This window comes from Hyaena hyaena, unplaced genomic scaffold, assembly GCF_003009895.1.
Source record: "Hyaena hyaena isolate Hyena2069 unplaced genomic scaffold, ASM300989v1 scaffold_1158, whole genome shotgun sequence".
In the NCBI taxonomy this organism is placed as follows: Eukaryota; Metazoa; Chordata; class Mammalia; order Carnivora; family Hyaenidae; genus Hyaena; species Hyaena hyaena.
The window spans coordinates 438444-453959 of record NW_024081790.1 but is presented as its reverse complement, the minus strand read 5'-3'; the positions used below and the strand labels follow the sequence as shown (position 1 = coordinate 453959).

Genomic DNA, 15516 nt, shown 5'->3' with positions numbered 1-15516 from the left:
AGAACCCTTCCAAAGTGTTCAGTTCAAATTCTTCATAATAACAAATTTTTAAAAAATGTCATTTTGTATTTAAACATAATATGCTAAAGAACACATGAGATTTTCGTCCTCTGAATTGCTATTTTGGTAGTGGAAACCAGTTCGATCTCCCTTAAGCATTCTTCCACTTAGTCTAAGCTAACAGGCTCAGAAGGGGCAGAGTTAATCAACTCACTGGCATTTTGACTTCTCATTCTTTATAAACTTACTAAAAGGTCTTAGATCTGTAAATTCAACTCTCAAATTATATTCTGGGTTCCCTCCCTTCCATATCTTAACTTTTATCCTTCCCTGATCAATCTCTTTCCTCTGACTTCTTGCCTCCTAGGTACAATATGATCTTTTTCAACTTTAAAGTCTCTTTTTCAGTTGTTAGCAATCAAGAGATACTTGGAAGGTCTATGCACGCTCTATTAAAGGTAAGCCTAATCCCATTCCAATTAACACCTTTAAAAAACATTCTTCACACCAGAAAGGATACTTGACAAATGTCTCCACAACCACAGGCAGATCTATGCTTAGAAAGTTGAATCGTGGGATAAAACTGGTGATGCTCACTGAAAAAGAAAAACAAGGAATAATGAATATTGTTCATATAGAGAAGCAACAGCATTATAAATTTTTCCATATGGTCAACAACTGGGCCAGTCTATTAAACTGGATGAGAAAGTTCTTCCCAAACATATGCAGGCAGCCTATATGCCCCCACATATAAAAACAATCTATTATTCTAGAACATCTAATAAATATACTGGAATACAGAAATTCATGTCCGAGTGTGTACTTATATTTGGAGGTGAGAATAAGATAAAACTGATGATATACCAAGTATGACTACTAAATACAGAGATTGACTTAAAAACTATGCCAGAATTTATCAAGAGTCCATATCCTTCAAAGAGGGATAACTTGAAAATCACATTTACTCTATTATGCCACTTAATCTTTTCTGATCTTGGTTTTCTTTATTGCTAAAACAAGGATTAAGACTAGGGGAATTTTTTGATCTCTTCTACTCTTTGCATTCCATAATCACGTTTTTGCTCAAAACATTTATAAACTCTCCTGTAATTAGGTAGAACATATAGTGGGGCGCCTGAGTGGCTCAGTTGGTTGAGTGTCTGACTTCAGCTCAGGTCATGATCTCACGGTTCATGGGTTCGAGCCCCACATCGGGCTCTGTGTTGACAGCTCAGAGCCTGGGGCCTGCTTCAGATTCTGTGTCTCCCTCTCTCTGCCCCTTCTCCATTCACACTCTGTCTCTCTCTCTCAAAAATAAAATAAAAACTTAAAAAAAGAACATATAGTACATATTTCTGATTTACCTAGTACATATTTCTGAATAACTCTAAAAGGGAACTTTTTTTCTCATTTGTTCAGGATATATTTAATATTTGCATTCTAGGGGTACCTGGGTGGCTTAGTCAGATGATCCGACTTTAGCTCAGGTCATGATCTCCTGGTCTGTGAGTTTAAGCCCTGCACCAGGCTCTGTGCTGACAGCTCAGAGCCTGGAGCCTATTTAAATTCTGTGTCTCCCTCTCTTATTGCCCCTCCCCTACTCATACTCTGTCTCTCTCTCTCTCCCTCAAAAATAAATAAAACATTAAAAAAAATTAATATTTGTATTCTAGAGTCACTTAGTCTCAAACTAATAAATAAGATGAATGAACCAGGTTGTAGCTCAGGATATGACTATAAAGCAATGAGAGAGCCTTTTAAAGAGTAACATAAAACCCACATGTCCAGCAACTGATGAATGAATAAAGAGAATGTGATATGTCCATACAATGGAATAGTATTTTGCCATAAAAAGGAATTACCTGACACATGGTATAACATGGATGAACCTTGAAGACATTATGCCAAGTGAAAGAAGTCAGTCACAAAATAGTCTACTTCTATGAAATGTGCAGAGTAGGCAAACTTACAGAAACAAAGTAGATTAATGGTTGCCAAAGTGTTGGGGGGTGGGGAGAAATGAAAAGTGACTGCTTAATGGATATGGCGTTTCTTTTTGGGGTGATGAAGGTATTCTAGAAGTAGACTGTGGTAATGGTTGCACAATTCTAAATATATTAAAAACTCTTCAATTGTAAACTTTAAAAGGGTCAAGTGTATGCTATGTGAATTATACTTCAACAAAACCATTGTAAAAAAAGGAACTTAAAAAAAATCTTGTACAAATTTAGACTATATTATCTTCAGTGATATGGAGAAGTTATCTATTTAGTTCCAATCATGTAGTCACTGTTAAAACAACAATGCCAGCCGAGTTCTGAAAATTATATTCAGGGGTACCTGGGTGTCTCAGTCTGTTAAGCATCTGACTTTGGCTCAGGTCATGATCTTATGGTTCATGATTCGAGCCACAAATTGGGCTCTGCGCTGACAGCACAGAGCCTGTTTCGGATCCTCTGTCTCTTTCTTTCTCTTCCCCTCTCCAGCTTGCATGTGTGTGCTCTGTCTCTCTCCCTCTCTCAAAAATAAGTAAACATTGGGGCACCTGGGTGGCTCAGGTGGTTGGGCATTCTATTCCTTATCTTGGATAGGGTCATGATCTCACGGTTTGTGAGTCTGGGCCTCATGTGGGGCTCTGTGCTAAGAGTGTGAAGCCTGCTTAGGATTCTCTGTCTCCCCCTCTCTCTGCCCCTCCCCAACTTGCTCTCTCTCAAAAATAAAAAATAAATTAAAAAAACGTGAAATTATGTTCATACAAAAATCATGTGTTATGTACAAATTATAGTCTTATGACTATAACTCCAGGCATTCTCTGGGGTATGTTGCTCTTGCCACTGTTTTGGGAACTTGGATAGATTTAATAAACTCTCAGAGAACATCTGAGAGATCATTTATGTGACTTGGACATAAATGGTAGTGAAGAAAATATGTCACTTTCCACAGGGAGACATGGGATTCAGTTACATCTTGTTTCATAAATTCAGATTATTTTCCTAATGCCTAAATTTCATACAAAGCTAAAGAACAAGTTAATAAGACTTTGAAAACTAGTCAAATTCATAATAAATACAATTAATGCGAGGATTTGTACTGAGTTTCTACCGTGGAGAATATATGGTATCTTAATGATTTTCTGAGGGTTTACCATAATAAGTACCCACCTGTGTAGTGAAGATGCAGTGGATGGCCTACATACAACATATCAATTTGAGGAGGATGTTTCACTTTTATTAAGCGAGTATGAGTTTCCAAAGAAGGTATTATACAGAAACTTGAACTTGAACTTTTTTTACAATCTTTATTGGTTCTACAAACTTGTGTGGCTTCAACTGCTTTCCGGGCGGGTAGGCATGTATGCTATTTATAAAATATTAATTAGTCAATATCCAAAATAATTTACTAACAAGAAAAACAGCAAGTTACAGTCCTTCAATATCTTTCATGTTATAGAGCATATTAGAAACAAAGCTCATTTAAAATAAATGCCATTTATGTTCACCTACTATAAATTAGATTCAAGTATTCCACTTCAGCCAAATAAGATATTTTACCTATAAATTTTTAAGGATTCTCAGATGAAATGTGGCAAGTGGATGTAGAAATTTTAATAAAACGATATGAAACAAAAGGGAAAAGTGTTCATAGATTACATTTTAGTTCTATATGCTTATTTCATAAAAATTATATCAGACAAGCAAGATTGCTTCAGGGACAACTCACCAAACGCTTATTAAAGTTATTTCTGTAGGAAAAGCACACATCTGTGAGGCTGTGATTGTTACAGCATTCAGTCGAACCATCTAGCCGTTTGTATGCTAAAGAGAAATAGTTAATTAGAATCTGTTATATAGAAGTACATTTGTAATAAAAATTTTGCTTTCAAGACAAAAAGGGTAAGTAAAATGCATATGAATTTGGAAACAACTGTATGATTGAGAGTTCAGTCTGACAGGCTACTCACTGCAGTGATTTTATATTAGAAAAAAAGACATGGTATTATAAAAAGACTTGTCTAGTTTGAAATCAAGAAGCAGCACTTACCCTAGGTTTACCTGTCTTCCTATAAACTTACCTACTAATAAAGCTGGAGTTCCAGGGTCTCAGTAGGTTATGCAGTAACTCCAGCTAGTCAAGCACAAATATTTAAGGAGCTACTCTTAGTTGCCCTAATGCTACTGATCTAGTATTACTACTGAGTTACTGCACTGTGGTGATAGCAGAGTGAGTGAGAGGATGTCTAAGAGACTCTCATCACTGAAGACATTTCCATTATATCAAATATCTATCCCACCTCCATGCTTACCTTAGGGCTTTCCTCATAAAATCAGGGCAGCCCAATCTGACCACAGAGATGTGGACATATTTGCCTATATACTAATAATCCTGTTACCATTTTTGGAAGACAATGCAAATAGGGCAACTGTTTATTCTCATTATTCATTTATTTTTCAAAGTTCTTTGGAGGACTCCCTCACTTGTATCTGGGGCAGAATTAAGAAAACTAAATCACTGATATAGGTGGAATAAAAATTATTTTCATGTGTTTATTTTGGAAGCTTTCCTGTATTCAGCATATCAAACTTGTAAAGCATAAATTGATGTGTAGCAGGGACCAATTAAACTTAGAATCTTATATGTATGCTACCATAGATGTGCTAAGGAAGACAGATTTAAGAGCAAAGTTACCACAGAACTACAATTAAAAAAAAAAAAAGTACTTTTTCCAGTACCACAAAAAGTTTTTCTATTACAAAAGTGTCTTCAAGAGCGCTGACATGAAAAAGTTAGTTGATATGCAATGTGATTTTATAAGGATTTTGTATTTTAGCCATCAGTTGTTGTTTGGTTTTCAGTTTTGTTTTGTTTTGTTTTAAGTTTAAACTAGGTTATTTGAGGAAGACATCTTGTATTGGTTAGAGTGGATCCTCCCTAGCCACTGTGGCTATCTCTCCTTGGCCTACATAAAATGAAGAACAAAACAGAAGTGAAATAAACTAACTGATAAATCAGTTTCTCCTCTGCATTGCTTGGCTGTGTGGGCAGTTTTGCTTTGTTTTCTTTTTTCTTTCTCTTTTGTTTTCTTATAATTGAATACACATTTAGGTTTAGATGAGGATTTGTACTTGAAATATGAAGGCAAACTGTGAATAGCAAATGGCACAGACAAAACTGTGCCTGTAATCAATCATCCATCACCCCTAATGGTAAAGTATAAAGTAAAAAGTTGTTTAGGAATTTTTTTTAACCAATCCAGGCTACAGTTTCAGGGTTCTCTCTGGTCAGTTGTCAAGTCTCACCAATTTTTACTTCCTCATTATTTTTGTCCTACATATTTGCATTTGAGTGTAGACTCCAACTCCTTCTCACCTGACCCATTTGAAGAATCCTAAGAAGTCTTGTTTGTTCAGCACCTAGTTAGCATATGCAAGCCTTTCCTACATACCAAATGCTTCAGATTCATCTTCCAGTGTAGAACTATGAGGATGTAGCTCCTCTAATCAAAAATTTCCAAAGACTGCACTACTCCCAAAAAAACGTTTAAATTCCATAGCCTAAAACTGAAAGATTTCTGCTTTTTTCTCATCTTCTCTCATACTATTATCTTGCTGAACCAAATTACTAGCAGTTCCCTGACTGCTTTCTAGGTTCTGGTGCCAAGGTTCATTTCTATCTTGGCCTCCTGAAATTAAACTCACTGTTGAGGCCCAACTCAAGGGATGCTGCTATGAAACCGGACCTCATCTTCTTACTGAAGACTGACCACCAACAACTCCCACAACTCCCACCAATTCCTGTAATTATCTACAATTAACCTTGTACTGTAATAACGTGGGCATGGTTTGCTTTTTCTTTTTTAAATTTAAATTCCAGTTAGTTAACATAGAGTATAATATTAGTTTTAGGTGTACAATATAGTGCTTTAACACTTCTATATATCATCAAATGCTCACCATGACAAGTGCACTCCTTAATCCCTATCACATGGTCTGTTTCTTTGACTGGACTATGAGCTCCTTGAGAAAAAATTTTCTCAATCTTATATAAGGTACATAGCTCAATATACATTGAATACATAAATGATGTTCTATGCCACTTTCTTTTGTATTAGAAATTTAGAAAATTTACATCTGATGCTTGATCACTAACTTTTCTTGGAAGAATACATACGATACAGAAATGAAAGTCAAGAATCTGATATCACTGTTGATGCAGCATGTCTGGAAACACAAATGCTGAAAGGGGAAAGTAGGTTCCAAATAAATTAAGTGATAGTGTGTGGAAAAAATAGGGAGTGGAGGGACTGTGATGAATTAGAAAGTGTATACCCTGCTTTATGGGATTAGCAGCCAGGCCACTCAACTTGGGGGCCTGATTCCACAGATTGTCCATTTTATTCTAAGAGAAATCTGAAATCTGGACTTCCATGCGAAACCTCTTGAATTTTAAATATTGGCATCTAATTAATATAAAAAAATACCACATAAGCCAAACCAAATACATTTGCTGAGGCTAATGATTTGGTCTCTGAGCTACCAGCAATTTGCAACCTTTATGTTATGGCTTCTTCCTATGATGATTACTCTAACTAAAACATAAATCCATGACTGTGGCCATCTGACAAGTTTAAATATCTCCTGACAAACAGAATTTTCCAATAAAGAATTACATATTTTGTTGCCATTTGAGAGGTAAATTTGATATTTCTCTGTTTGTCAATTAAAAAAAAAAGTTCTACGTTTAAAAAACTTTCTTTTAGAATCTTTTCTACAGGATCACATTAAAGGACAAGTTGCTAGGCCAATTTATTGATTCTTAACCTATAAGATGCGGATGCCACAGACAATTCTCATATTAGTGTATGCACTTTAACTGAGCATGACAGGCCAATTCAATAATTCTACTTTAGAAGAAGCACTCAAGATTGCATTGAAATGTCCCAGAGGCATTCATAGGCTGAATTTAACTCTGGAGGATTAGAACTCTCCCTTAAATCTCATTTTGGGAGACAATTAGGTAATTCAAGAACAGATCAGTTTCATAATTCTACCATACGGAAAACCTGCATATTCTGAATGAACCCTAAGATGGGTCCTCAGATAGATGTAGAAATAGTCTAGCTTCCAAAGGATAGTCTAGAACAGAGATCAATTTAATTTAAATTTTTAAAAGTAATCTCCACACCCAATGTGGGGTTTGAACTTACAAACTCGAGATCAAGAGTCACATCCTTCAGCTGAGCCAGCTAGGTGCCCCACCAGAGGTTAATTTTAGTTATTTATTTATTAAAAATATTTATTTTAAGAGAGAGAGGGAGAGAGCGTAAACATGCACATGAGCAGGGGAGAGGCAGAGAGGGAGAGAGAGAATCCCAAGCAGGCTCTATGCTGTTAGTGCAGAGCCCGATGTGGGCCTCAGTCTAAGGAATCACAAGATCATGACCTGAGCTGAAATCAAGAGTCAGACGCCTAACTGAGACACTGAGGCACCCTCAGGTTAGTTTTAGAAAAAGACCAGAAAGAAGAGACTTTTTCAATCTATAGCTCATTGTGTCCCTACTACTTTCTATATTACTAAAATGAACTGAATAATTTTCTTATCCTAGCTTATTAAATATATAAGTGTAGTTAGAGCTTCAACACAGGGAGGTAAGCCTATTTATTCTTTTTTTAGTTTTTAGGTTTTTTTTTTTTTTTTTTTTTTTTAAGTTTTGAGAAACAGAGAAAGACAGAGCACAAGTGGGGGAGAGGGAGATAGAGAGGGATACACAGATCGGAAGCAGGCTCCAGGCTCCAAGCTGCCAGCACAGAGCCTGACGCGTGGCTTGAACTCACTAACCGTTAGAGCATGACCTGAGCTTCAGTTGGATGCTAAACCAACTGAGCCACCCATGAGCTCCTCCTCTGTATTTATTCTTAGTTCTATAGTAGAATTTATACCAGTATCACCTAGTAACAAGTAGTTAAAAATTATAAACACACACACACACATACACACATTCTCTCTTCAATTCAGGATAGCCAAAAACCTTTGGATCATAACTTGATGTTCACAATGAAAAAATAGACACATTTTCCCAAATATTAGAGAAGATTTAGGCATAAAACCAATCTGGGTACTCAAAATATGTGGCAAGGATTCCTGGAATTTTCCTTTTATTATTTTAAACTAGGTGGGGAAGGGTCTTTTCTCACCTCAGTTAAAGATACGTAAGACAGAAAAAAAAAAAAAAAAGATACGTAAGACAGAATAATATTCCTGTTGCCAGGCAGTCACAGGGATATATACCCTTATCTTCTCTGAATAGGACTATAGGCTGTTCAATGGGGATGTCTGAGTCCGAGCTCAAAGCTTCATTTTAGGGAGTATTTGCCTTTAGTTTTCAATCTCATGCTCCTGGAAATATAGTTCAAATGCTGGACTTGTTGAGTACAGTCTTTCTTATTTGAGAGAATGCTTTCAGGAAAGAAAAAAGGAATTTAGCTTTATGTGCATATGACATGAAGGATTCCTCTCAAACTAAAGAGAGAGAATGCAAGCTACTTGTTAGGAAAATAGTCCCAAATAAAGAGCCAGACTAGTTCTTCTCTGTAACTTTCAATTCCACTCAAATCACAATGTGGCATATGGACACCCAGCAATTGTAAAAGTAGAGGCTTGACTATGAATGGGGGTAAAGTTTTGTTTTCTGTTCTGACCCAGAATGAGATCAGAGGTCTATTTCAGGTGCAAAGGGCTCTAAGACCTGACCTTGTATGACAGGAAAGGGGCAAAACCTTAAACATTTGAAATGCAAAAGTCCTAAATAAAACAATTCTACTAGAGAGAACTCTGATTGCTGTGTCAGTTTGGCTTTTGTAATTCAATACCCATTATACCAAATTTAGAGAAATTGGAAGAAAATGATGAAGAACCTAAGAAGTGTGAAATAATGGATTATTTCTCTCAGAGAAGTATACATTATAGGTCATATACCAAAGTTCTGTCATCTGAAATGTTTGGGAAGATACTAAGTGGTTCTTGAGATTAGTAAAAATGTATAAATATTTCCACCTTAAAGAATCAGGTTAGCCCACCAAACAATGTTAACATTACCACAAGGGAGAAAACCAGAGATGTGTGCCTCTTGACATGATGCAATAGGAAGTACTGAGAGCCACCTATGAAGTATTTTCACCCCCTCAAAAAGTGGATCTTGAATTTAATCAAGTGTCTATACCTAATGACCATTTATAGAAAATGTGGAGGCTATCTGAACCTGTTAATGACATCATAAGCATAATACAGAGACAGAAAAATCCAGAATATGGGCAATTTGACAAAACAAGTGACAATTTCTTCAATGAGATTTCAAAAAAAAACCCCTAAAAAACAAAAAAAATCGGGGGGACTGTTCCAAGGTCAAAGAAACTTAAAAGACATACCATCCAACTTAAACAAACTTATTAAAAAAAGCAGGTAAGGGGGCTCTTAGGTGGCTCAGTCGGTTAAGCATCCAACTCTTTGATTTCAGCTCAGGTCAGGTCTCATGGTTTGTGAGTTTGAGCCCCACACTGGGCTCTGTGCTGACAGTGCAGAGCCTCCTTGGGATTCTTCGCTCCTCACTAACTGTCCCTCACACTCTCTCAAAATAAATAAATATTAAAAAAAAAAGCAGTTATAGAAAAGTGAATACTGACTAGATAGTAGGAATTAGTGCTAATTTTGTTAGGTGTGAATAACAGTACTGTGGTCATGTTTAAAAAGTCATCATGTATTAAAGACATGCTAAAGTTCATGGATGAAATCATATGATCCCTGGGATGTGCTTAAAAATACTCCCCTCAAAAGTGGGCTAATTAGATGAAAAAGCTGGCAAAATGTTGATAATTACAGAAGGTGGGAGAATGATGCATGAGGTCCCATTTATATTACTTTTCTAAGTTTTATTTAAGTAATCTCTACACCCAGTGTGGTGCTTGAATTCACGACCCTGAGATCCAGAGTCGAATGCTCTTCTGACTCAGCCAGCCAGGCACCCCTCTACTACTTTCTTGACATATATGTACGTTTGAAAAGTTTTTACAGTAATAAAAGTTCTTAAAAATGGGTTATATATGGAAGATTATATTTGAAAAAAAAATTAATTCTTATTACTCTGTCATTGCTGGTACACAGTACTTTAGTGAAGGTATTTTTGATTATTTATCGTATTTCCATAGATATGGGCAAGCATCCAGGCCATTTCTTGACCTTATGATATAATCTGTGAATATAATTTGTGTTTGTAAACACTCAAAATAATCTGGGCCCCATGACTTTGTATAAGGATCTGGGAGGCTGATTCTTCAGAGCTGAAAGAACTCAAAATAAATTTGGGAGCATCTGAGAATAAACTTGCTTTACCTTGTCGCTTACTAACACAGAACAACAGATCTGACTTTAGAGGATATTTTCAGATGCCAACATGATGTCCTCTGGATGCCTGCCACATAAAATAACTCTGCTCCAAATAGCTTTGGATATGACACCATCCATATAGCACAGGAGTGTTTAATTATTGGAATTTAGTTAATTGGTTATGGTTGAGCTTGAATGCTGACTTAACACAAGGTCTTCTAAATGTGAAAAGAATTAGATACCAGAGCCCTGAAAGTCAAATATACTATGAAATTAGCTAGAAACTGAACAATATATAAATATTAGTATCCAACTTACCAAGATACTAGTTTGTGCCTATTATTACTTTACTGATTTGTTTTAAAGAAACTAAACAAAATAAATCTATAGACATGGGCTACGAATTGGTGAATGGCAAATACTGTTGCTTGAAGCATGATATTATTGTACTATTATTATTATTATTCTTTAAAAAGCTTATTTATTTTGAGAGAGAAAAAGAGCGCGTGAGCAGAGAAGTGGCAGAGAGAGAGAGGGAGAGAGAGGATCCCAAGCAGGCTCCATGCTGTCAGCACAGAGACCAATGAGGAGCTTGAACTCATAAACTGTAAGATCATAACGTGAAGTGAAACCAAGAGTTGGACACTTAATCAACTGAGCCACCCAGGCACCCCTGAAGCATGATATTATACTGAAGAAATATACACACCTCTAACTGGGAAGCTTAACTGCTGTAAAGTTGATGCACTAATACAGTAACCAATTTGGGGCTCATAGGCGATGGTATCTAGACATTCATTCCAATCTTGGACATTAGTAACAGGACAATCCTGTAGATGGGTGACAAGGTCTCCCACAAAAAGGCCTCTGGGTCCAATGGCAGGTGAGTCCTTGGGAAGAGGGTACAACCAAATCAGATAATGTATGAAGACAAGCTATGATTTATCTGACCAAATAATTAAAGACTCTGATTTAATTAAGTAGAATATTTTGACTAATGCAGAAAATAATCCACCTTTGAATGTAAGATGTATAGTCCTAGAACATTAACAAAATCAACCTAACAATTATACTTTTCCTACTTCTCTTGATGCACTAATAACTCATAACTAATAACTTTTTTGTGAAAGTAGTCACCAGAATGCCTTCATTGTCTTGTGTATCATCAGTGGGTAAAATTGTAAGACAAGTCCTTATCTAAACACAGTCCCAAATAGACAGACAATACCATCAGCACAATGAGTATGTGAGTCAGTTGTTCACAAAGGTAATTTTCCTCTTCTGAAAGTCTGAATAGAAGACTTGATGCCATCGCAGTAATTATTGTTTAAGGGAGTGAAATACAGAGTTGAAGACGGTTACTTAAAACTCCCATGAATTGTTCCAGCTGGCCAGCCTAGGTTTCAATCTTCTTACTTAGGAGTAAGGGCATTTGTCTCAAAAGCACAGTTATAAAAATAAACAGTAAAGGTAGGTGATAGATTTTATCAACAAAGTAGAGGTAAAAAACCTTGATATTACCTTTGTAACTCAGAACAGAAACAATTTTAAGTATTTTAAAAAAGCCAATATCTTCCACAAAACTTTCTGTTCAATTTAAAAGGCTTATAGTAATTTCTTCAGGAGAAACTGAGCATTCTGCATATAAGAACTTGAATAAAAGTTCCTGACATCATAAAATGCTGTGTTATATCACAATCAGGTAAAAGGATGCCCCAAGTAATCCTCATTATTTACCTCAGCAACTTCAGTGATAAGCACCCCAACTCCAGTGTAGTAAAACGGCAAGAGAATTACAGGGAGGAGAACAAGAGCTAAAATACCTAGGAGTGCAAGGACGAAATTATGCCAGATACCTGAAAAGAGAGAAAAAAAGGAGTCAGCTCAACCAGGGACAGGAATGATCTAGGTATCTGGACTTCATAACACCCGGGCATTCTGGTAAATTAGTGAAGTAACCAGAAGAAGCCGCAAAGCAGATAGATTTACTTATTAGTACAGCAGACAGATGTTCAGTTAGAGGCCTCTTCTATTCCAGATAGTGAAATGTAAAATGAGCATGTTTATACCACATTAAGAAGACCACATACTAATATGATTTAACACTAAGAGAATCTATATTCTAATATACATATAAAACAAACAGAATTTCTACTCGCTCTATCATCTTTTCAGAAGATGTATACATCATTAATCAAAACATATTTGTGATCTTTGAAAAAATTTCAGAGCTATTAAAATAAAAGTTAAGACTAAATAAAAAACGAAAAAGAAACTGTTTTAAGACTTAAACTATTATGGAGAGTAATATTGATGGACCAAATAGAGTATGTATCTTACACCATGTCACAGCCTGTAACCATCTCTACCATATATGCAGAGATGATTAAGGTGAACCCAGTGGTGTGTTGGAGGCTGGTCCTACCAGCTTGCCATGGCTGACTGTGTACATCTCTTCCTAACTCCTCCTTCAGGGATGTTCAGTTGGCACCTTGATATTGCCCATGGCAGGAGTAATTATGCCACAGAAACCAGCAAATGCTACATACCAGAGCTCCTCACTCTCACCTCCAGAGCCAGGGGTTAAACAATGGCTAGCACGGAGCACCTGGGTGGCTCAGTCAATTAAGCATCCAACTTCAGCTCAGGTCATGATCTCACGGTTCGTGGGTTCGAGCCCCGCGTCGGGCTCTGTGCTGAGGAATAGCTGAGAGCCTGGAGCCTGTTTCAGATTCTGTGTCTCCCTCTCTCTCTGACCCTCCCCTGCTCACGTTGTCTCTATCTCTATCTCAAAAATAAATAAAATATTAAAAAAAATGACTAGAGCATCCCTAGACACCCTTCTCCCCCACACTGATCCTTTCCTTCTTCTACCAGTTTTTCTCATGGGGAAGAGTGGGCGCTCTACTAGCACTCTGAACCTTGCAATTCTTAGTTGTGCAAGTCTCTCCCTTGCACTCGAGGATATTTAGCCTTTCTGGCTCCCATCCACTGAATGCCATTAGTACTTTCCCCTCACTGAGACAACCAAGGAATGCTCCCTGCCCCCCATACATTCCAAACATCTCCAGGAGGGTGACAGCACCAGTGGTTAAGAGGCAATGTTTTATAGTGATAGAAACACAACCTAAAGACATTTTCCAGACTTGCAGGAAGCTGAGTTTGGCCATACGACTGCTTTGGCTAACAGGATATGAGTGGAGGTGTCCTTATGGCTGGAATGTAGCTATGACAGAGACAAACCTGAGTCTATGACATAGAAGCTGCATGTTGGGAATAGTGAGTTAACAAGACAGAAAGTCTGAGTCCCCCAAATAACAGAATTAACATTTCATTGCTGAATTACTTACATTTGGAATGTTTTATGAGAGTTTAAGCCATTGTTACTTTTAGTTATAGCAGTCAGATACCTAAGACAAGTTTCATGCACCTTATTCACAGTTAAGATGTACTTTTCTTTTTTTCTTTTCAGGGCAAGTCTAGTCCAGGACATAATGGGTAAACAATCTTTTCTGTACTATACGGAGAGATTTCTTTTAAATACACCAGTGATATCAAACTATTTATTGGAAACTATATTTTGAACTTTGGACTTTTCCCTTATTTGCATACTCATATTTATCCCATTTCTTACATCCATTATTTTACTAATTTATCAGAATGCCCAGTTCTTATAACTATTACAGAGTAATCCATTTTTTAAAACATAGTAATTTATTTATAAGGTTCCCTACTAATGATCACTTAGGTTGCTTTCACTTTTTCATAGAATGCTGCAATAAACAGCTTTGCTCATATTGTTATGTATCTAATTAAGTATGTAGCTGTGAAGGTATGGAAAATTCCATAGAAATGGAATTGCTGGGTCAAAAAGAATGTGCATTAAAATTGACCTCCAATGAGACTGCATTAATTTATGTTCTCATAACTGGCATGTTTCCCTACCCTGTAAATAACCCTGGATGCTAGGAAAATGTTAGACTTTGCCATCTGTTAGGTGAAAAGTAAAATCTGCTGTGATTTCTGTTTAGTATGAGTAAGCTTGTACATTTTTCATGTTTATTAAAAGGTTATTTGTATTTCTGTTATCTCAGAACTATTTTTACCTAGTGCCTGTTTACATATTTTTTACTGATTTATATAATTATTGAATATATATATATATATACATATACTGAAAAATTTAGTCCTTTTTAAGAGTAATATAATTTTTCCTCCAGTTTGGTTTTTGGCTTGGTTTATAGCTCTGCCTATGAAGACATTTTATATTTTGATGTGGTCAAATTGCTCCTTTGCAGTAAGCCTTTTCCAGTTCAAGACCATAGAAGATACCCACGCATCTGTGTTTTTCTTGTATTACTTTCATAGCTTCATTTAAATGTTTATTTTTTAATGTTTTATTATTTCTGAGAGAGAGAGAGAGAGAGAGAGAGAGAGACAGCATGTACAGGGGAGGTTCAGAGAGAGAGGGAGATACAGAATCCGAAGCAGGCTCCAGGCTCTGAGCTAGCTGTCATCACCGAGCCCGATGTAGGACTCGAACCCACGAACCGGGAGATCATGACCTGAGCCGAAGTTGGACGCTTAACCAACTGAGCCACCCAGGCACCCCCATGGCTTCATTTAAAAAAACAAAATAAAAAACTTTCTTTTGCCTACTGGAATTTACTCTAGTGAAACTAATTTAGGGATACAGCTGTAACCCCCCACCCCTGCCATCAAGTAGCTAGTCCCAACACAATTTCACAAAATAATCCACCCCCCCATTAGATTTGCCACTATTAAGTTTATATTAAATTCAGCTTTCCCCTAGCTCCACAAGGGCTGCCTAGATGCTTGCACTCTCACCACCTCTCCCTTATCAAGATAATCCCACCAGTCATACCATAGACCATGCTGTTTTCCCATCCAAACAACAGTCAGAGTGCTTTCTTGCCTCTCTGAGCAGCCTCTTATCTCTTGTCAGGGGCGCAGCTGGTATGAGATCACCCCTCTGGATTCCAGATTTGCCCATGATGGCTAAGTGGCAGTAAGGGTGGTACAATACACACAATTCCTTTATTTAAACAACCTCTTGTCCATTAATGATTTGTTTGTAAGTATACCAAAGGAATCTTTGTTATAAGTTTTACTTTTTCT

The 15516-nt window shown here is 36.7% G+C and overlaps 1 protein-coding gene across 3 annotated transcripts in view; it reads right to left on the bottom strand.

Moving 5' to 3' along the window:
* MBTPS2 (membrane bound transcription factor peptidase, site 2) overlaps positions 1-15516 on the bottom strand; it is a 39573-nt gene that overhangs the window by 3683 nt on the left and 20374 nt on the right. The window contains exons 6-10 of one of the 3 annotated variants that reach the window (XM_039222557.1): positions 12115-12233; positions 11087-11267; positions 3721-3815; positions 3162-3357; positions 521-596 (exon numbers count right to left, since the gene is read on the bottom strand). In XM_039222557.1, the coding sequence (XP_039078488.1) occupies positions 521-596; positions 3162-3357; positions 3721-3815; positions 11087-11267; positions 12115-12233 (667 nt within the window). The remainder of the gene's footprint in view (positions 1-520; positions 597-3161; positions 3358-3720; positions 3816-11086; positions 11268-12114; positions 12234-15516) is intronic. The other 2 variants (XM_039222558.1, XM_039222559.1) reach the window with 2 other exon arrangements.